Genomic DNA, 21,958 nt, shown 5'->3' on the forward strand with positions numbered 1-21,958 from the left:
CGTCTGAGCCACAGTAGTCTGCGAGAGATAACATTAGATGCTAATGCACGGGAGGAAAATCTGGCCGCCTGCAAGGATGAGTCAGCCATGTATTCTGATGCTGCCACTAATTTGTTTAAATCTTGGTGCATCCGTACCTCTTCTGGTGGTACCTTAGCCTGTAATTGGCGAAGCCAGAGGACTGAAATTCTGGCGAAAAAGGAAGTTGATATACCTGCCTTTACCGCCCATGCTGTGGATTGGTGGGTCTTGCGGAAATTAAGTTCCGCTCTCTTATCCTCTGGAAACAGAAGCTCCGCTATATCCCCAGACACAATGAACTTGGGAAAAAATGTTGTTGCTAAGGGCTCATCTACCGTGGGGATTGCTAGCACCTCTGACAGTGCTGGAGCCACATTAAATAAATTTGTAACATTCCTCCCCAGAAGTGGCACAGTACCTGGCGTTTCCCATTGTTTTTGGACTTCACTGAGGAAAAGGGGAGGACAGGGAATGTCCTGTTGGGTAAACGTTGGCTGTGAACCGACCTTACTGGTAGGTCCCTGACTGGTGGAAGGTTCAGCCTCGGGGACACCTTCAGGACCAAGTTGAGCAGTGCTCCTGGCCTTGTGAAGCAAGGATTTAAAGAGGGCCGGATTAAACAGGCCTGTGAAAGCAGGAGGATCAGGAGGTAAGTCCTCATCTTCTGACAGCCCCAGCTCTCTCTGTTCGTCGTCCCCTGTGAACGACGTTCTACTCATGGAGGAATTGAATGGGGAAACTGGTCCCTGGTACGTGTCTGCTTCCGCCTGGGAGAGGTACGATGCATTGCTGTGAGATGGGACCTCTGATACTGTCGACTCAGGTCGAGCTCTCTGGTGCAGGTTCGCAGCTACAGCTTGGGCAACAGCCTGAGAAATGAAAAGCTGCATTTGTTGTGTTAGTGCTATCTCCTGAGCCCCTGGAGCACGAAGCCCTGATGCTGTAGGAGTGAGTGTGGCCTCTGGGCGCAGAGGTCCAGCTGTACCAGGAGGAGCAGGGATCGGAAGGCCAAGCCCCTCACTGGAAGGGGGAACCATTTCCACCTGTTCTGCCATGGGAGAAATAGACTGACCTGCTTCCCCTTCTGCAGAGGAGGCACTTGGAGCAGCAGAGGTCGAAGGAGCTTGTTGAGGGTCAACCATCTCCACCTGTTCTGCCATGGGAGAAATGGACTGACCTGTTTCCCCTTCTGGAGAACCGGCACTTGGAGCAGCAGAGGTCGAAGGAGCTTGCTGAGGGTCAAAAACCGACACTTCCATGGGAACAGAAATCATCTCATCAACCTTTACCCCGTTCTGTTGCCCTGGAGCATTGGAGAATTGTTTTCCCAATGCCTGTTGCCTCCCGCTTGCTTCTTTCCCAGCAGCTTTGGGAGACCTTCTGCCAGCGATAGCTCTGGCTCTGAGTTTCCCAGCAGCCTCCTGCTTGGCTGATCTGGCGTTCCTCGGCCTGGAGGGAAAGCTGGAGGCACCTTGAGAGCCCTGAGTTGCTGTGGTTTTACCTGCCATTGCGAAAAATCAAGAGATATCACAGAAAAGGCAATCTCAACGTGTTTGCAACAGAGAGCTGATCCCAGTAGCCAAGAGGTGGCTAGAAATGGTGGCGGCCCAACCAACTTAATGGGGCAACCAGCACACTCCAAGCCTGGTAGTGGCAGTAACACCAAGTTAATGAGGGTAGCCAGCACACTTATAAGCAGCGAAATCGGTGGTAGGAAGAGGCGCTGAAAATGGCGGCAGTTAAAGCACGCACTCAGCCACCAACTGAAGTCTTTGGAAATTGCGTCCTGAAAGAGGCTATTGTTGCCTATAATTCTATCAGCCTTGGTGTGCGACGAGCTGCCAATGATGGGAGAAGCAGCACCTTCCAAAAACCGCTCCTGAACTCTGGCTTTCTGGAATGGCCTGAGGGCGTTTGTCGGCCTCTCAAAATGGCGCCCGCCAGCAAGCGGCCTCCTGCTCCGTCGTTACGTCCGAGTTAATGAATGCGGCAGCTGCTTCTATCTGCTGACTAAGAAGACTGCAGACTCAATTCTGGCCAAAATTGACTCTAGTTGAGTCTAAAGGGCCCTCGCTGGAAGGAAGGGAAGGTTCCCCCACTCCCCTCAGGAACAAGCAAAGCGGCGCTCAAAATGGCGACCGCTGCGCTTCTGCCTCTGCCTGGGAGCTATAAATAGCTCGAGAGGCTTCAGCCGAGGCCTGCAAAACCGCTCCGACCCTCGGCGGTTTGAGAAAGCAGCGCTGAAGCAGAGAAGGGAAGAGAAGGGAAGGGTACAACCTGGGGAAATCCAGAGTTTTGTCGTTCTGTTAGAAACCAGAGCCCATCTTCACCACGTCTCTCCCGGGCTAAGACTAAGCCGCAAGTGCGGAGTCCTAGACGGAGGAAGAGGGGCGTGGCAACGGTTGATTGATTTAAAGCTTTTATGATTGGCGGACTTCAACTCCCAGAATTCCTGAGCCAGCCGTGCTGAGGGGAAAGGGAGAGGTTTCCAAGCTGAGCCAGACTGGCTGAGGAATTCTGGGAGTTGAAGTCCAGCAGTCATAAAAGAGCCCAGCTTGCCTGCCGCTGACTTAGTCTCCCCCTCATTGCCGGGAGCTTGGGGCAAGATTTCCAGGGGGGTCTCTTACCTTGGCAAAGACCCTCCGTTTCCCTCTTCCCACCACAGAGTCCCGGGCGCGGATCCTGCCAAGTCGACCGGGGACCTCCCTGCCTCGCAAGCCGCCCACTCACCGATCTCTCCCAGCAGAGCCACCGGCTCCATGACTCCGTAAACACGGACTACACAACCCAGCAGGCCAGGCAGTCAGGACACCCGGGACACCGCAGACGCTTTTCGCGAGGACTGCCGGGAGTTGTAGTTTTCCGACCTGGCTGCCTGGTTGGTAGCTCTGATTGCAGATGTTTTCCCCTCCTTTGCAACCTTCGATGCGAGGGTTCCGTCCCCACGATCCTTTCTTTACACGCGGGACGTTACAATTTGGTGCTGGAATTCATGGCATCACAATTGGCTTGAGGGAGGGGTTGCTTCCTGATGCCCCACCCTGGTCACCCCAAACTCTGAAAACCATCACAGGTGGCGCTGAGCATCCCAACCAGGCACCCAAAAAATTGCCTTTGGCTTTCTTAGGCTTCTGCCTTTTCTCAGGGGGTTCACACATGGCCTGACCCGTAATGGGTGCTGGTGGGCTTTGATTTGTCTGTAGAGCATGTATTTATTGGTAATATTTATTCCTTTGTACAATGCATTTTTATTTATTGGCAACATTGATTTATTCATTGGGAAGATACTTGTAGATCTTTGTGAAATTTATTTATTGGCAAAATTGAAAGATTCATTTGCAAAATCTATGACTTAGACCATTTTACAAATATTACCCAAACATACATTTTGAAAATAATTAAACTTCACAAATGCATACATTTTACAAATAAAGCCATTTTGGGAATATTTTGAAATGGGTGGATTACAACTCCCGTGTGTTAATACAGGTAGTCCTTGACTAATAACTATTCAAAGTTACAAACGCCACTGAAAAATGCCGCTTTTCACACTTGCGACCATTGTAGCCTCTCCATAGTCACAGGATCAAAATTCATATGCTTGTCAACTGATTCATCTTTACAACGGTCGCAGGATGCCTGGGGTCAAGTGATCCCCTTTTGCGACCTTCTGACCAGGAAAATCAATGGGGAAGCTAGATCGCCTTAACAACGGTGCCACTAACTTAAACACCGCGATTCATTTAACAACAGTGTCAAGGGCGGGCGTAAAATGGGGCAAGATCCACTTAATGGTCTCGCTTAGCGAGAGCTTTTGTGCTCAGTGGCGGTCGTAAGCCGAGGAGTACATCTAGACCAAGACGCAAAACGGGGAGAGTCCATCAGGCTTCGTTAAGTTATCGCTCCATCTCTCCAACGTAGAGGTGATCAACCACACACACCAGTGGGTGCTCAAGCCTTTCACCAACACACTCAAAGGAACCGTCGAGCCAGCAAGGAGACCACCAGGTAATCCGCTTCCAGCCACGGTTTTAAAATTTCTATTTACAGTCATTCGAGGAAAAAGTCGCACATTGTTGAAAATGAGGGTGGCTTCGGAAGAGCGCAACTCAATCTTTGCAGGGTGATGATTGGGGGGGTCCTTAGACGGGGGCCGCGGGCAGCTCACTGGCTGTAGGAGAGGAATTCAACTAATTTCGTAGGAATGTGGAGGTGGGGGATCTTTTCCAGCGCTGTTCGGCCGAGAGCTTGACGGAGGCTGAGACGACAAAGCTGAGAGTCGCAGGGGAGTTCCTGGAGGGTTGGGGGAAAGAAAAAGGACATTCGATGGCAAATACACACCGTCTTCTAAAGCGGCAAGGGTAGTCATTAAGGGAGGATTAGCTGTTTAGAATAGATCGATAGATAGATAGATAGATAGATAGATAGATAGATAGATAGATAGATAGATAGATAGATAGATAGATAGATCGATAGATGGATAATATGACAGACAGGCGATAGAGACGTGATAGACAGACATTCAGGCAGATAGACTAGGTAGATTGATAGATGGCAGAGAGACATAGACAGACAATGGATGAATACACAGATGTATGTATATATGTATATGTATGTATGTAGGGATAGGTAGGTAAATAAACAAAGACAGATAGACACAATGGCTGGAAGGATAGAGTGGATGGAGGGATGGATGAATAGACAGACTGAAAGGGAGACAGAGAGACAGACAGCGAGATCTAGACGTAGCCACATTAGTATGTATTAACAGTGTGCTGTATTTTAAATTTTTGTGATTCGGTCTTCCACCATAAACAAACAAATCCACAGATCCCTAACTCCTGCATCTCAATGGGCCAGACCTGGTGGCGCAGGAAGGCAGGGCACTGCGATCCGAATGGACTCCGGAATGCTCGACAGCTCTTCGCTTGGATTCTGGGCGAGCAAAAACGCCCCCCCCCCCCCCAGGGCTGTCCCCAGGATCTCCGTCAACCCTGCAGAAGCCACCTTACCGTTTAAGGAGGCTTCCTGGAGAGGCGATCTTATATACAAGGGACCTTGGCTCCGTGGGACAGAAGGAATTTTACAGTCAATGCTCCCTGAGGCGCAGGCGTCGCAGAGCTCCCATTGATGTTCCGGGCATCCACCTGTGGCAGAAAGGGATCGAACCCTCAGCCTGGTGCCTCTTTTGGTTAATCTACCTGGGATTCGGCCATTTTAAAAAGGATTCGCCCTTGGTAAAGGTCTTTAAGAAGAGACTGGACAGCCATTTGTCTGAAATGGTATAGGTTTCCTGCCTGAGCAGGGGGTTGGACAAGATGACCTCCAAGCTCCCTTCCAGCTTTCTTTCTTTCTTATCATCATCATCATCATCATCCTCATCCTCAATTTATTTGTGGCCTATCTCACTGTGGGACTACTTTAGGCAGCTTACAACCACAAAGAGGAAAAAATGAAAAGAGTGTAAACCAAAACAGAAATAAAATCACAGAATAAAATACGCCATGCAAAGGAAGGCAATGAGATTAGAAGATGGATAGATTATATTCAGAAAAAGTACGGGACTACAAAGTTTCATTTATTTTATGAGTAAATTTTTTAGTAAATGTTGTAGAGATTTGCTTATGATGTAATTTAGGAGTTAAAGGTTAAGTATGATATATATTTTTTTCTCTTTCCTTTCCTTTTCTTCTTTTTATTGTTAACTTTGTTGAGGTTAACAAAGTTAACAATAAAAACCTTTGGGAGGTGAGGGGGGGAGGGTTGAGGGTGGGTGGGTAAGGATAATATAGATATGGTAGTGTGCTTGGGCATTTCCCCTATGCTGCATTCATGTGTCTGAGAGGGATGAGAGGGGAGGAAGGTGTAGGGAGGAAGTAGGATGGTAAGAGGAGAAGGGGAGGGGAGGAGAGAAAGAGGAGGGAAGTAGGGAAGGTTTAGAGAGGGTGGACGCAGCCTGGGGGGAATGGGCAGGCGGTACCAATGTTCATGAATTTATTTTATTTTGTAAATTGTATTTTGTATGATGAATAAATGGAAAATAAAAACTTTTTATTTAAAAAAAAAAAAGAAATAAAATCACAGAAGAATAAAATACACCATGTAAAGGAAGGCATTGAGATTATGCTTCTATCATAGGATCCACATCTAGCTGGCCATCCGGGGGGGGGGGGGATCTGAAATCTGCATCCTGAATCCCCAGGAACCTGGTGCAAAATAAACCTTTGCTGGCACTCTTTCCTTCTGCAACCCGGTGCCCTCGCCTCACACCTGGGCTCCCACGGCCAGGAGGATCTCTACACACCGCGTCTGGCCACGCAGGCTGGCTTCCTGCAGGGGCATAACTGAGTCATAGGTGACCAGGTTGATGCAGGCGCCGTTCCCAATCAGTTCTTGGAGCTGATGGATCTCCCCGCTTCGGGCGGCTTCGTGAACCGGGGTCCTCTCGGCCCAAAACGCTAAAGGAAGACGGAGGGCGGATGGGGAGGATTGAAAACAGTCCCTGTCCAGAATGGGGGGAGGGGGGGAAACCCAGCCCAACCGAACCAGGACAGGTAGTCCTCGATTTATGACAACCGGGACCAGAATTTCCAGTTAATCCTAGAGGTTGTGAAGCAAGGACCTTTCTTGCCATACTTGTTAAGGGAATCACTGGGGTCGTTAAGCGAATCAGGCAGTTGTTAAGCAAATCTAGCTTCCCCCATTGACTTTATTTGTTGAATGCTGGTTAGTAAAAGAGGATCACGTGACCACAGGGATGCTGTGTTAGTTCTGAGGGGGAGGAGAGGGGAGGAGGGGGAGGAAGAGGATTGTGGGGTCCTTGATGCTCTCTGAGCTGGGTGGTTTTCTTGCAGATGTTTCATGTCCCAACTAGGTAACATCATCAGTGCTGGGAGGGAGTGGGGTTTGTGGAGAGGGGAAGGAAGACTGTGGGGCCCTTGGTGCTCTCTGAACTTGGTGGTTTTCTTGCAGATGTTTCATGACCCAACTAGGTTACATCATCAGTGCTCGGAGGGAGTGGGGTTTGTGGAGAGGAGGACAAGAAGGACTGAGGGGTCCTTGGTGCTCTCTTATCTTGGCTATTTCTTGCAGACATTTCATGACCCAACTAGGGAACCTCACCAGGGCTGACTGCTCTACGTGGATACACCCCAACATTTGCAAACATCATAAGAGACGTCGTCTTACCTGAACGCCTTTTCTTAGCACGACGATGGAGAATCCACGGATGGGTTGATCTTGCCTTTCTGCCCTAGAGATGTCAATCAATCTTTGCCACGCCTCTCTTCCTCCGGCTAAGAATCCCGTCACGACAAAGGCGTAGCAGTTGATGATTTCCCAAGGTGGTGGTGGCTCAAATTCCCGACACAGGACCGGATGGACCCTTGGGGGGGGGGGAGTGGATTCTCCATCGTCATGCTGAGAAAAAGTGTTCAGGTAAGACAACCTCCCTTCTCCAGCATGACGAATGGAGGATCCACAGATGGGACAATATCAAAGCCTCACTGTTCCCACGGGCGGGAAGAAGTCTGGTCCTGTGTCCCACTTTCTGTTACTACCCTTTGGAGGTGTCTCCTGCCAAATGAAGCGTCTGCTGAGGCAAATGTATCTAACTTATAATGCCTCGCAAATCAGGAAGGCGACGACCACATAGCTGCCTTGCAAGATCTCTTTGATGGACGCCTATGTTGCCGCTGCCGCCGAAGTTGCCACACTGCGAGTGGAGTGTGCAGTGAGTTGTCCTGGAACAAAGAGGGCTTCAGAGCTGCAAAAAGGGGCAGTTTCCTTAATATACCGATGCAAGGCTCTGCGAAAATCCAAGGTGTGCCATTTACATTCCAAATCGTGGGACGGCTCAGGGCAATAATCTGGCAGCACAAGCTCCTGCGCCCTGTGAAACGATGAGTTGATTTTGGGGATGAAGGAGGGGTCTACGCGTAAGAGCATCCTGTTGGTATACATAAGTCATCTTTAATGGAGAGTGCTGCCAATTCTGAGATGCGCCTAGCCGATGTAACGGCTACTAGGAAGATGACCTTGAGTGTCCAGAATCGTAGAGTGGAGGTTCTGACGAGCTCAAATGGAGGTGAAGTGAGAGCCTGTAAGCCCTTGGACAGGTCCCAAGAGGGGTATCTGTGAACCAGGGGCGGTTTGCTGTTGATTGCTCCCCTGACAGAGGAACGTATCATGGGGTGTTGAGCCAAGAGCTCTGAGTCGCCATATCTGAGCACCGTGAACAGGGCAGCAACTTATCTGCGGATTGTGTTGGGTGCTAAACCCCCTTAGGTCCCTCCGGTAAATAATCCAAAATTTTTGGAATAGGAATTGTAGCTGGATCTAATTGTTGTCTCCCATACCAGTTACAGAAATTCTTCCATGCGGAATCATAGATCCTATTAGTTGCAGGCCTTCTTGAAGCCTGAAGTGGTAATCACGTCTGATGAGTAGCTCTCTTTTGTTGGGAGTCTCCTTTCAAATGCCCGGCGGTTACCTGGAGCCAATGAGGCTCTGGGTGTTGCAGAACCCCCTAGCTGAGGGAGATTTCATCTTGGGGTATCCTCCACGGAGGAGAGATCGGATACTACCCCGATGTTCCTGAGGCAGGTAAACCTCGCACTTCCTTGTATCCATCACCGTGCCCAGGTGAAGGTGGCTGGATCTATCTGGCTTTTCTGAAAATGTACTGAAAACCCATGGTCCTGGAGGGTCTTGATGGACAATGACAGTTCTGACTGAGCCAACTGGACTGAGGATTGAATGAGGAATAACACTGGACATGCACCAAAATGGTCCTGAGATACATGGCCAAGCGCCGCCAGGACCTTCGTGAATGTTCTGGGGGACGATGACAAGCCGAATTGTAGAGCTCTGTATTCAAAATGATGGCCTGCATAGCAGACCGCGAGGAATTTCCGGTGTCCAGGAAGGATGGGAATGTGTAGGTAGGCCTCCGTCAGGTTGATGGATGTCAGGCGGTCCCCCATTCTGATGCCTGCTAATATGGATTGGAGCGTTTGCATCTTGAGTGCCAAATGGTTATTTAATTTTTTTAAATCCAGGATTGCCCTCCACCCTCCCGAAGCCTTCCGAACAATGGGCAGAATGGAACAATCCCGTATGCCCTGCCAGTACCAGTTCTACGGCCTGGATCTCCAGATGTTGAATGGCCACTTTCATGAGGCTTCTTTTGACCGGATTTTTGGATGATGGGCAAGAGACGAAATGCCTCGGGAGGGGCGTGGAATTGAACTCTAGAGTCAAGCTGAATTTGATGGTGTGGAGGACCCAAAGATCTGTAGTGGTGTTCTCCCATTTGTGTGTAAAGAGAGCCAATCTGCTCCCTATGGGAGAGGCACCTCTGGTGTCACTAGGATCTTCTGAAAGGACGGCCTCTGGCGCCTCGAAAGGGCCGTTTGGCCTGAAATTGCTCTCTGGGTCTGCCCCTGTAACCAGATCTGTCGAATTGAGGTTCTGGTCTAGGAGGATGAGGAGGGGAGTAATGGGTGAATTCTGACCTTGTGTCGCTTGAGCTGGGAGGATGAGGACGGGAGTAATGGGTGAATTCCGACCCTGTGTTGGTTGGACGAAAGAACTGCTTGTGGGCATAAGGAGCTGCTTTCCTGTCTGCTCTCCTAGGAAGTTTGGACATGACCTTACGCTTACCCTTCTCAGTCAGATAAGGGTTTAGTGCCTCTCCAAATAACTGGCCTCCCCTGTAAGGGGCTGAGGCCAACCGCCACTTGGACTGAAAATCCGTTGGCCACCGTCTGAGCCACAGAAGTCTGCGAGAGGTAACACTAGTTGCTAATGCCCGGGAGGAAAATCTGGCCACCTGCAAGGATGAGTCAGCCATGTATTCTGATGCAGCCACTAATTTGTTTAAATCTTGGTGCATCCGTACCTCTTCTGGTGGTATCTTAGTCTGTAATTGACGAAGCCAGAGGACAGAAATTCTGGCGAAAAAGGAAGTTGATATAGCTGCCTTTACCGCCCATGCTGAGGCTTGGTGGGTCTTGCGGAAATTAAGCTCCGCTTTCCTATCCTCTGGTGTCAGAACCTCCACTATATCCCCAGACAAAATGAAGCTGGGATCAAATATTGTTGCTATGGGCTCATCTACCGTGGGGACTGCTAGCACATCTGACAGTGCTGGAGCCACATTAAATAAATTAATAACATTCTTCTCCAGAAGTGGCACCTTACCTGGCGCTCCCCATTGTCTTTGGACTTCACTGATGAAAAGGGGAGGACAGGGAATGTCCTGTTGGGTAAACGTTGGGTCTGAACAGATCATACTGGTAGGTCCCTGACTGGTGGAAGGTTCAGCCTCAGGGACACCTTCAGGACCAAGTTGAGCAGTGCTCCTGGCCTTGTGAAGCAAGGATTTAAAGAGGGCCGGATTAAACAGGCCTGTGAAAGCAGGAGGATCAGGAGGTAAGTCCTCATCTTCTGACAGCCCCAGCTCTCTCTGTTCGTCGTCCCCTGTGAACGACGTTCTACTCATGGAGGAATTGAATGGGGAAACTGGCCCCTGATATGTGTCTGCTTCCGACTGGGAGAGGTACGATGCATTGCTGTGAGATGGGACCTCTGATGCTGTCGACTCAGGTCGAGCTCTCTGGTGCAGGTTCGAAGCTAAAGCTTGGGCAACAGCCTGAGAAATGAAAAGCTGCATTTGTTGTGTTAGTGCTATCTCCTGAGCCTCTGGAGCACGAAGCCCTGATGCTGTAGGAGTGAATGTGGCCTCTGGGCGCAGAGGTCCAGCTGTACTCGGAGGAGCAGGGATCGGAAGGCCAAGCCCCTCACTGGAAGGGGGAACCATCTCCACCTGTTCTGCCATGGGAGAAATGGACTGACCTGAGTTCGAAGGAGCTTGTTGAGGGTCAACCATCTCCACCTGTTCTGCAATGGGAGAAACAGACTGACCTGTTTCCTCTTCTGTAGAGCAGGTATTTGGAGCAGCAGAGGTCGAAGGTGCTTGTTGAGGGTCAAAAACCGAGGCTTCTGTGGGAACAGAAGTCATCTGACCAACCTTTGCCTCCTTCTGTTGCCCTGCAACATTGGAGAATTGTTTTCCCAATGCCTGTTGCCTCCCGCTTGCTTCCTTCCCAGCAGCTTTGGGAGACCTTCTGCCAGCAATAGCTCTGGCTCTGAGTTTCCCAGCAGCCTCCTGCTTCGCTGATCTGGAGTTCCTCGGCCTGTAGGGAAAGCTGGAAGCACCTTGAGAGCCTTGAGTTGCTGTGGTTTTACCTGCCATTGCGAAAAATCAAGAGATATCACAGAAACGGCAATCTCAACTTGTTTGCAAAAGAGAGATGGTCCCAGTAGCAAGAAGTGGTGGTGGCCCAACCAACTTAATGGGGCAGCCAGCACACTTCCAAGCCTGGTAGTGGCAGCACCACCACCCTAGTGGGGTAGCCAGCACAATTATAAGCCTGGTAGTGGCAGTAACACCAATTTAATGAGGGTAGCCAACACACTTATAAGCAGCGAAATCGGTGGTAGGAAGAGGCGCTGAAAATGGCGGCAGTTAAAGCAGGCACTCAGCCACCAACTGAAGTCTTTGGAAATTGTGTCCTGAAGGAGGCTGTAGTTGCCTGTAATTGTAACAGCCTTGGTGTGCGGCGAGCTGCCAAAGATGGGAGAAGCAGCACCTTCCAAAAACCGCTCCTGAACTCTGGCCTTCTGGAATGGCCTGAGGGCGTTTGTCGGGCTCTCAAAATGGCGGCCGCCAGCAAGCGGCCTCCTGCTCCGTCGTTATGTCCGAGTTAATGAATGCGGCAGCTGCTTCTATTTGCTGACTAAGAAGACTGCAGACTCAATTCTGGCTAAAACTGACTCTAGTTGAGTCTAAACGGCCCTCGCTGGAAGGAAGGGAAGGTTCCCCCACTCCCCTCAGGAGCAATCAAAGCGGCGCTCAAAATGGCGACCGCTGCGCTTCTGCCTCTGCCTGGGAGCTATAAATAGCTCGAGAGGCTTAGCCGAGGCCTGCAAAACAGGCTCTGACCCTCGGCGGTTTGAGAAAGCAGCGCTGAGGCAGAGAAGGGAAGGGAAGGGTACAACCTGGGGAAATCCAGAGTTTTGTCGTTCTGCTAGAAACCAGAGCCAATCCTCACTACGTCTCTCCCAGGCTAAGACTAAGCCGCGAGTGCGGAATCCTAGACGGAGGAAGAGGGGCGTGGCAAAGGTTGATTGATTTAAAGCTCTTTTATGATTGGCGGACTTCAACTCCCAGAATTCCTCAGCCAGCCGTGCTGAGGGGAAAGGGAGAGGTTTCCAAGCTGAGCCAGACTGGCTGAGGAATTCTGGGAGTTGAAGTCCACGAGTCATAAGAGAGCCCAGCTTGCCTGCCCCTGACTTAGGCTCCCCCCATTGCCGGGAGCTTGGGGCAAGACTTCCAGGGGGCTCTCTTACCTTGGCAAAGACCCTCCGTTTCCCTCTTCCCACCACAGCGTCCCCTTTGCAGCCCCCGCGTGATTCAGACCCCTCCCCAAAAGGGGCCAGGGTCCCTCCCGTTGACTCCGAGGAAGCGACAGCCGTCTTCCTTTTTCTTGGCAACGCGGATCGACCTGGGAAAGCGAAGCCGAGTGTGCAGATTCCCGGGCGCGGATCCTGCCAAGTCGACCGGGGACCTCCCTGCCTCGCAAGCCACCCACTTACCGATCTCTCCCAGCAAAGAGCCACCGGCTCCATGAGTCCGTAAACACGGACTACACAACCCAGAAGGCCAGGCAGTCGGGAATCCGGGGACAGCCCAAGCGCTGCTCGCAAGGGCTGCCGGGACTCGTAGTTCTCCGACCTAGCTTCCAGATGGGTGGCTCTGATGCTGATGCTTGCAGATGTTTTCCCGTCCTTTGCAACCTTCGCTGCGAGGGTTCCGTTCCCACGAGCCTTTCTTTACAAAGGGGTGTTGCAGCTTGGTGCTGGAATTCATGGCATTCCAGTTGGCTGGAAGGTTACTTCCTGACGCCAAACCCTGGTCACCCCAAACCCTGAAATACATCACAGGTGACCCTGAGCATCCCAACCAGGCACCCAAAAATTTGCCTTTGGCTTTCTTAGGCTTCTGCCTTTTCTCAGGGGGTTCACACATGGCCTGACCCGTAATGGGTGCTGGTGGGCTTTGATTTGTCTGTAGAGCATGTATTTATTGGTAATATTTATTTCTTTGTACAAATTCATTTTTATTTATTGGCAACATTGATTTATTCATTGGGAAGATACTTGTAGATCTTTGTGAAATTTATTTATTGGCAAAATTGAAAGATTCATTTGTAAAATCTATGACTTAGACCATTTTACAAATATTCCCCAAACATACATTTTGAAAATAATTAAATTTCACCAATGCATACATTCTACAAATAAAACCATTTTGGGAATATTTTAAAATGGGTGGATTACAACTCCTGTGTGTTAATACAGGGAGTCCTTGACTAACAACTATTCAAAGTTACAAACGCCACTGAAAAATGCCGTTTTTCACACTTGCGACCGTTGTAGCCTCTCCATAGTCACAGGATCAAAATTCATATGCTTGTCAACCGATTCCTCTTTACAACGGTCGTAGGATCCCCTTAACAAAGGTGCCACTAACTTAACCACCGCAGCAATTCATTTAAATTCGGTGGCAAGGGTGGGCATAAAATGGGGCGAGATCTACTTAACGGTCTCGCTTAGCGAGAGGTTTTGTGCGCAGTGGCGGTCGTAAGCCGAGGAGTACGTGTAGACAAGACGCAAAACAGGGTGAGCCCATCAGGCTTCAGTAAGTTATCGCTCCATCTCTTCAATGTAGAGCACCCACATACCAGTGGGTGCTAAAGCCTTTCACCAACACACTCAAAGGAACCGCCAAGCCGACAAGGAGACCACCAGGTAATCCGCTTCCAGCCACGGTTTTAAAATTTCTATTTACAGTCGTTCGAGGAAAAAGTCGCGCATTGTTGAAAATGAGGGTGGCTTCAGAAGAGCGCAAGCCGAACTTTGCAGGGTGATTGGGGGGGTCTTTAGACGGGGGCCGCGGGCAGCTCACTGGCTGTAGGAGAGGAATTCAACTAATTTCATAGGGATGTGGAGGTGGGGGATCTTTTCCAGCGCTGTTCGGCCGAGAGCTTGACGGAGTCTGAGACGACAAAGCTGAGAGTCGCAGGGGAGTTCCTGGAGGGTTGGGGGAAAGAAAAAGGACATTCAATGGCAAATACACACTATCTTCTAAAGCGGCAGGGGTAGTCATTGAGGGGTAGTCATTAAGGGAGCATTAGCTGTTTAGGATAGATGGATGGATGGATGAATGGGTGGATGGATGAGATGGCAGGCAGACAGACAGGCGATAGAGACATGATAGACATTCAGGCAGAGAGACTAGGTAGATTGATAGATGGCAGAGAGACATAGACAATGGATGAATACACAGATATATGTATATATGTATATGTATGTATGTAGGGATATGTAGGTAAATAGACAAAGACAGGTAGACAGAATGGATGGATGGCTGGATAGAGTGGATAGAGGGATGGATGAATAGACAGACTGAAAGGGAGACAGACAGAGATCTAGACATAGCCAGATTAGTATGTATTAATGGTGTGCTATATTTTAAATTTCTGTGACTCGGTCTTGCACCATAAACAAACAAATCCACAGATCCCTAACTCTTGCATCTCATTGGGCCAGACCTGGTGGCGCAGGAAGGCAAATGTGGGCTGCAGGCAGGGAAATGCGATCCGAATGGAATCTGGAATGCTCGACAGCTCTTTGCTTGGATTCTGGGCTGGCCCCAGGATCTCCATCAACCCTGCAGAAGCCACCTTACCGTTTAAGCAGGCTTCGTGGAGAGGTGACGTTATGTACAAGGGACCTTGGCTCCGTGGGACAGTAGGAATTTTGCACAGTCAATGATCCCTGAGGCGCAGGCATGGCAGAGCGGGGTGCTCCCATTGATGTTCCGGGCATCCACCTGTGGCAGAAAGGGATCAAACCCTTAGACTGGTGCCTCTTTTGGTTAATCTACCTGGGATTCGGCCATTTTAAAAAGGATTCGCCCTTGGTAAAGGTTTTTAAGAAGAGACTGGACAGCCATTTGTCTGAAATGGTATAGGATTCCTGCCTGAGCAAGGGGTTGGACAAAATGATCTCCAAGCTCCCTTCCAGCTTGCTTTCTTTTTTTCTTTCTTTCTTTCTTTCTTTCTTTCTTTCTTTCTTTCTTTCTTTCTTTCCCTTTCTTTTTTTCTTTTCTTTACTTTCTCTTTCTTTCTTTCCTTTTCTTTCTTTCTTATCATCATCATCATCAATTTATTTGTGGCCTATCTCACTATGGGACTACTCTAGGCAGCTTACAACCACAAAGAGGAAAAAATGAAGAGTGTAAACCAAAATAGAAATAAAATGACAGAAGAATAAAATACACCATGTAAACGAAGGCAATGAGATTAGGCTTCTTCTATCGTAGGAGGATCGACATTTAACTGGCCATCCGGGGGGGGGGGGATCTGAAATCTGCACCCAGAATCCCTGAGAACCTGGTGCAAAATAAACCTTTGCTGGCATTCTTTCCTTCTGCAACCCGGTGCCCTCGCCTCACACCTGGGCTCCCACGGCCAGGAGGATATCTACACACCGCATCTGGCCACGCAGGCTGGCTTCCTGCAGGGGCATAACTGAGACATAGGTGACTAGGTTGATGCGGGCGCCGTTCCGAATCAGTTCTTAGAGCTGATGGATCTCCCCGCTTTGGGCGGCTTCGTGAACCGGGGTCCTCTCGGCCCAAAATGCTCCAGGAAGACGGAGGGCGGATGGGGTATTGAAACAGTCCCTGTCCAGAATGGGGGGGAAAAAAACCCAGCCCAACTAAACCAGGATAGGTAGTCCTCGATTTATGACAACCGGGACCAGAATTTCCATTGTTAATCCTAGAGGTTGTTAAGCGAGGACCTTTCTTGCCATGCTTGTTAAGGGAATCACTGGGGTTGTTAAGCGAATCAGGCAGTCGTTAAGCAAACTTTCCCCGTTCACTTTTAATTATTGAATGCCAGTTAATAAAAGGGGATCACGGGACCACAGGGATGCTGTGTTAGTCGTGGGGAGGGGAGGAGGAGGAGGATTGTGGAGTCCTTTGTGCTCTCTGAGCTGGGTGGTTTTCTCGCAGATGTTTCATGACCCAAGTAGGTAACATCATCAGTGCTGGGAGGGAGTGGGGTTTGTGGAGAGGAGGACGAGAAGGACTGACGGGTCATTGCTGCTCTCTAATCTTGGCTATTTCTTGCAGACATTTCATGACCCAACTAGGGAACCTCACCAGGGCTGACTGCTCTATGTGGATACAACCCACATTTGCAACCATCATCAGAAGGGGCGTCGTCTTACCTGAACGCCTTTTCTCAGCATGACGATGGAGAATCCACGGATGGGTTGATCTTGCCTTTCTGCCTTAGAGACTACGTCAATCAACCTTTGCTAGGCCTCTCTTCCTCCAGCTAGGAATCCCCAGTCACCACGAAGGTGCAGCAGTTGATGATTTTCCAAGCTGGTGGTGGCTCAAATTCCTCTGACACAGGACTGGATGGACCCTTGGGGGGGGGGGGAGTGGATTCTCCATCGTCATGCTGAGAAAAGGCGTTCAAGTAAGACAAGGCCCCTTCTCCAGCACGACGAATGGAGGATCCAGATGGGACATATCAAAGCCTCACTGTTCCCACGGGCGGGAAGAAGTCTGAGCCTGTGTCCCACTACCTCTTACTACCCTTTGGAGGAGTCTCCTGCCAAATAAAGCCTCTGCTGAGGGAACGTATCTAACTTATAATGCCTTGCAAATGGGGAAGGGGACGACCAAGTCACTGCCTTGCAGATCTCTTCGACTGACGCCTGTGTTCCCCACACTGCTGAAGTTGCCACACTACGAGTGGAGTGTGCAATGTGCCGTCTTGGAACTGGCAAGCAGTGCGTCTGGGACGCCCCTGCCATGCAAGCCCTAATCCATCTGCCGATAGTAGAGGCGGTCGCCTTCTGACCCCTTAAAGAGGGGTGGAATGAAACAAAGAGGGCTTCAGAGTTACGAAAAGGGGCAGTTTGCTTAATATAGCAACATGACGCTCTGTGAACCTCCAACATGTGCCATTTACGTTCCAATTCATGGGACGGCTCAGGACAAAAATCTGGCAGCACAAGCTCTTGCGCCCTGTGAGGCAATGAGTTGTTATTTGGGACGAAGGAGGGGTCTACGCGTAGAAAAATACGTAAGTCATCTCTAGTGGGGAGCGCTGCGAATTTCGAGATGCTCCTAGCCGATGTAACAGCTACTAGGAAGGCGGCCTTGAATGTCCAGAATCGTAGAGTGGAGGTTCTGACGAGCTCAAATGGAGGTGAAGTGAGAGCCTGTAAGCCCTTGGACAGGTCCCAAGACGGGTATCTGTGAACCACGGGCGGTTTGCTGTTGATTGCTCCCCTGAAAGAGGAACGTATCACAGGGTGTTGAGCCAAGGGCTCTGAGCTGCCATATGTGAGCACCGTGGACAGGGCAGCAACTAGTCTGCAGATTGTGTGAGTGCTAAACCCCTCTTAAGGCCCTCCGGTAAATAATCCAAAATTCTTGGAATAGGAATTGTAGCTGGATCTAATTGTTGTCTCCCATACCAGTTACAGAAATTCTTTCATGTGGAATCATAGATCCTATTAGTTGCAGGCATTCTTGAAGCCTGGATCATGGTCATCATGTCTGATGAGTAAGTCTCTTTTGTTAGGAGTCTTTCAAATGCCCGGCGGTGTTGTAGAACCCCCTGGCTGAGGGAGATACTATCTTGGGGTACTGCAGAGAGGAGAAATTGGATACTGTCGCGACGTAACTTTGACAGGTAAACCTTGCACTTCCTTGAATCTATCACCGTGCCCAGATGAAAGTGGTGGGTGGAGCGAATGATCTGGATTTTCTGGAGGCCGGTGACAGGCTGAATGGTAGAGCTCTGTACTCAAAATGGTGGCCTGCATAGCAGAACCTGAGGAATTTCCGGTGTCCAAGAAAGATGGGAATGTGTAGGTTGGCTTTCGTCAGGTTGATGGACATCAGGAAGTCCCCCCTTCTGATGCCTGCTAATATGGATTGGAGCGTTTGCATCTTGAACTTCTTGTGTGCCAAATGGATATTTAATTTCTTTAAATCCAGGATTGCCCTCCACCCTCCCGAGGCCTTCCGAATGATGGACAGAATGGAATAATTCCTTTTGCCCTGCCAGTACTGGTTCTATGGCCTAGATCTCCAGATGTTGTATGGCCACTTTCATGAGGCTTCTTTTGACCGGATTTTTGGATGATGGGCAAGAGACGAAATGCCTCGGGGGGATGGAGTTGAATTCTAGAGTCAGGCCGAATCTGATGGTGTGGAGGACCCAGAGATCTGTATTGGTGTTCTCCCATTTGTGTGCAAAGAGAGCCAATCTGCTCCCTATGGGAGAGGCATCTATGGTGTCACTAGGACCTTCTGAAAGGATGGCCTCTGGCACCTCGAAAGGGCTGCTTGGCCTGAAATTGCTGTCTGGGTCTGCCTCTGTTACCAGATCTGTCAAATTGAGGTTCTGGTCTGGGAGGATGAGGAGGGGAGTAATGGGTGAATTCCGACCCTGTGTTGGTTGAGCTGGGAGGATGAGGACGGGAGTAATGGTTGAATTCCGACCCCGTGTTGGTTGGGCGAAAGAACTGCTTGTGGGCATAAGGGGTAGCTCTCGTGTCTGCTCTCCTAGTAAGACTGGACATGACCTTACGCTTATCCTTCTCAGTCAGATAAGGGGTTAGTGCCTCTCCAAATAACTGGCCTCCCCTGTAAGGGGATGAGGCCAACCGCCACTTGGACTTAACATCCGCTTTCCACTGTCTGAGCCACAGAAGTCTGCGAGAGCTAACATTAGATGCTAATGCACGGGAGGAAAATCTGGCCGCCTGCAAGGATGAGTCAGCCATGTATTCTGATGCTGCCACTAATTTGTTTAAATCTTGGTGCATCCATACCTCTTCTGGTGGTACCTTAGCCTGTAATTGGCGAAGCCAGAGGACTGAAATTCTGGCGAAAAAGGAAATTGATATAGCTGCCTTTACCGCCCATGCTGAGGCTTGGTGGGTTTTGCGGAAGTTATACTCCGCTCTCTTATCCTCTAACGTCAGAAAATCTGCTATATCTCCAGAACTAGTGAAGTTGGGAACAAATGTTGTTGCTAAGGGCTCATCTACCATGGGGACTGCTAGCACATCTGACAGTGCTGGAGCCACATTAAATAAATTTTTAATCGTCTTCCCCGGAACTGAAAAATTACCTGGCGTTCCCCATTGTTTTTGGACTTCACTGAGGAAAAAGGAAGGACAGGGAATGTCCTGTTGGGTAAACGTTGCCTCTGAACAGCCAGTAGGTCCCTGACTGGTGGAAGGTTCAGCCTCGGGGACACCTTCAGGACCAAGTTGAGCAGTGCTCGTGGCCTTCTGAAGCAAGGATTTAAAGAGGTCCGGATTAAACAAGCCTGTGAAAGCAGGGGGATCAGGAGGTAAGTCCTCATCTTCTGACAGCCCCAGCTCTCTCTGTTCTTCGTCCCCTGTGAACGACGTTCTACTCATGGAGGAATTAAATTGGGAAACTGGCCCCTGGTATGTGTCTGCTTCCGCCTGGGAGAGGTAGGATGCATTGCTGTGAGATGGGACCTCTGATGCTGTCGACTCAGGTCGAGCTCTCTGGTGTAGGGTCGAAGCTACAACTTGGGCAACAGCCTGAGAAATCAGAAGCTGCATTTGTTCTGATAGTGCTATCTCTTGAGCCTCTGGAGGGCGAAGCCCTGCCGCTGTAGGAGTGAATGTGGCCTCTGGGCCCAGAGGTCCAGCTTTACCTGGAGGAGCAGGGATCTGAAGGCCAAGCCCCTCACTGGAAGAGGGAACCATCTCCACCTTTTCTGCCATGGGAGAAATGGACTGACCTGTTTCCCCTTCTGGAGAACCGGCACTTGGAGCAGCAGAGGTCGAAGGAGCCTGTTGAGGGTCAAAAACCGAGGCTTCCGTGGGAACAGAAGTCATCTCATCAACCTTTACCCCGTTCTGTTGCCCTGCAGCATTGGAGAATTGTTTTCCCAATGCCTGTTGCCTCCCGCTTGCTTCTTTCCCAGCAGCTTTGGGAGACCTTCTGCCAGCGATAGCTCTGGCTCTGAGTTTCCCAGCAGCCTCCTGCTTGGCTGATCTGGCGTTCCTCAGCCTGGAGGGAAAGCTGGAGGCACCTTGAGAGCCCTGAGTTGCTGTGGTTTTACCTGCCATTACCAAAATCAGAGATATCACAGAAACGGCAATCTCAACGTGTTTGCAAAAGAGATGGTCCCAGTAGCCAGGAGCCAAGTGATGGCTAGAAGTGGTGGCAGCAAGACCACCTTAGTGGGGTAGTCAGCACAATTACAAGCCTGGTAGTGGCAGCAAGACCACCTTAGTGGGGTAGCCAGCAAACTCACAAGCTTGGTAGTGGCCACAAGACCAACTTAATGAGGGTAGCCAGCACACTTATAAGCAGCGAAATCGATGGTAGGAAGCGCTGAAAATGGCGGCAGTTAAAGCACGCACTCAGCCACCAACTGAAGTCTTTGGAAATTGCGTCCTGAAGGAGGCTGTTGTTGCCTGTAATTGTAACAGTCTTGGTGTGCGGCGAGCTGCCAACGATGGGAGAAGCAGCACCTTCCAAAAACCGCTCCTGAACTCTGGCCTTCTGGAATGGCCTGAGGGCGTTTGTCGGGCTCTCAAAATGGCGGCCGCCAGCAAGCGGCCTCCTGCTCCGTCGTTATGTCCGAGTTAATGAATGCGGCAGCTGCTTCTATCTGCTGACTAAGAAGACTGCAGACTCAGTTCTGGCCAAAATTGACTCCAGTTGAGTCTAAACGGCCCTCGCTGGAAGGAAGGGAAGGTTCCCCCACTCCCCTCAGGAGCAAGCAAAGCGGCGCTCAAAATGGCGACCGCTGCGCTTCTGCCTCTGCCTGGGAGCTATAAATAGCTCGAGAGGCTTCAGCCGAGGCCTGCAAAACCGCTCCGACCCTCGGCGGTTTGAGAAAGCAGCGCTGAGGCAGAGAAGGGAAGGGAAGAGAAGGGTACAACCTGGGAAAATCCAGAGTTTTGTCGTTCTGCTAGAAACCAGAGCCAATCCTCACCACGTCTCTCCCGGGCTAAGACTAAGCCGCGAGTGCGGAGTCCTAGACGGAGGAAGAGGGCGTGGCAAAGGTTGATTGATTTAAAGCTCTTTTATGACTGGTGGACTTCAACTCCCAGAATTCCTAAGCCAGCCGACTGAGGGGAAAGGGAGAGGTTTCCAAGCTGAGCCATGTTGGCTGAGGAATTCTGGGAGTTGAAGTCCATGAGTCATAAAAGAGCCCAGCTTGCCTGCCCCTGACTTAGGCTCCCCCCATTGCCGGGAGCTTGGGGCAAGACTTCCAGGGGGGTCTCTTACCTTGGCAAAGACCCTCCGCTTCCCTCTTCCCACCCCCGCGTGATTCAGACCCCTCCCCAAAAGGGGCCAGGGTCCCTCCCGTTGACTCCGAGGAAGCGACAGCCGTCTTCCTTTTTCTTGGCAACGCGGATCGACCTGGGAAAGCGAAGCCGAGTGTGCAGATTCCCGGGCGCGGATCCTGCCAAGCCGGCCGGGGACTTCCCTGGCTCGCAAGCCGCATTCCTGGCTCAGCTCTCCAAGAACCGCACCGCGTAACCCGCGAGGCCCTTTCCAGGACAAACCACGGTGCGGCCCTGGCCGACACGCGTCAATCCAAGCGTTCACACAACACGCTAAACTTGGGAGCGGGAATTTTAGTTTGTGGACTTTGCTTTTGCGGGGGTGGGGCGTTAAACCCAGCCCAGCTGGCGAACTATGGATCGCAATCCCTCTGGGGACCCCCTCCCAAAGGGTTAGTTAATAACGAGGACTAGTCGGTTGTGGAAACCC

At 50.5% G+C, this 21,958-nt stretch overlaps 2 protein-coding genes across 2 annotated transcripts; both read right to left on the reverse strand.

The window, feature by feature from the left end:
* Nucleotides 1–3,312: 3,312 nt before the first annotated feature.
* On the reverse strand, nt 3,313–12,202 carry LOC120308997. The gene is made up of 3 exons (XM_039345764.1): nt 7,210–12,202; nt 5,034–5,168; nt 3,313–4,314 (listed from the first exon to the last, which is right to left on the reverse strand). The coding sequence occupies exon 1, from the start codon at nt 11,276–11,278 to the stop codon at nt 9,389–9,391; it is 1,890 nt and encodes a 629-aa protein (XP_039201698.1). The 5' UTR covers nt 11,279–12,202; the 3' UTR covers nt 3,313–4,314; nt 5,034–5,168; nt 7,210–9,388.
* A 1,015-nt stretch (nt 12,203–13,217) lies between these two features.
* LOC120308998 (lamina-associated polypeptide 2-like) lies at nt 13,218–21,275 on the reverse strand. The gene is made up of 3 exons (XM_039345765.1): nt 16,387–21,275; nt 14,837–14,980; nt 13,218–14,178 (listed from the first exon to the last, which is right to left on the reverse strand). Exon 1 carries the CDS (start codon nt 20,296–20,298, stop codon nt 18,484–18,486), a length of 1,815 nt encoding a protein of 604 aa, XP_039201699.1. The 5' UTR covers nt 20,299–21,275; the 3' UTR covers nt 13,218–14,178; nt 14,837–14,980; nt 16,387–18,483.
* Between the last annotated feature and the right edge of the window lie 683 nt (nt 21,276–21,958).

The sequence above is a fragment of the Crotalus tigris genome, unplaced genomic scaffold (genome assembly GCF_016545835.1).
Source record: "Crotalus tigris isolate CLP2741 ecotype Arizona unplaced genomic scaffold, ASM1654583v1 scf7180000017975.10810073628:1450386, whole genome shotgun sequence".
NCBI lineage: Eukaryota > Metazoa > Chordata > Lepidosauria > Squamata > Viperidae > Crotalus > Crotalus tigris.

Excerpts from the sequence above, each read along its gene's own strand:
- LOC120308997 (XM_039345764.1), bottom strand. The coding sequence starts at position 11,278 with ATGGCAGGTAAAACCACAGCAACTCAAGGCTCTCAAGGTGCTTCCAGC.
- LOC120308998 (XM_039345765.1), bottom strand. The coding sequence starts at position 20,298 with ATGGCAGGTAAAACCACAGCAACTCAGGGCTCTCAAGGTGCCTCCAGC.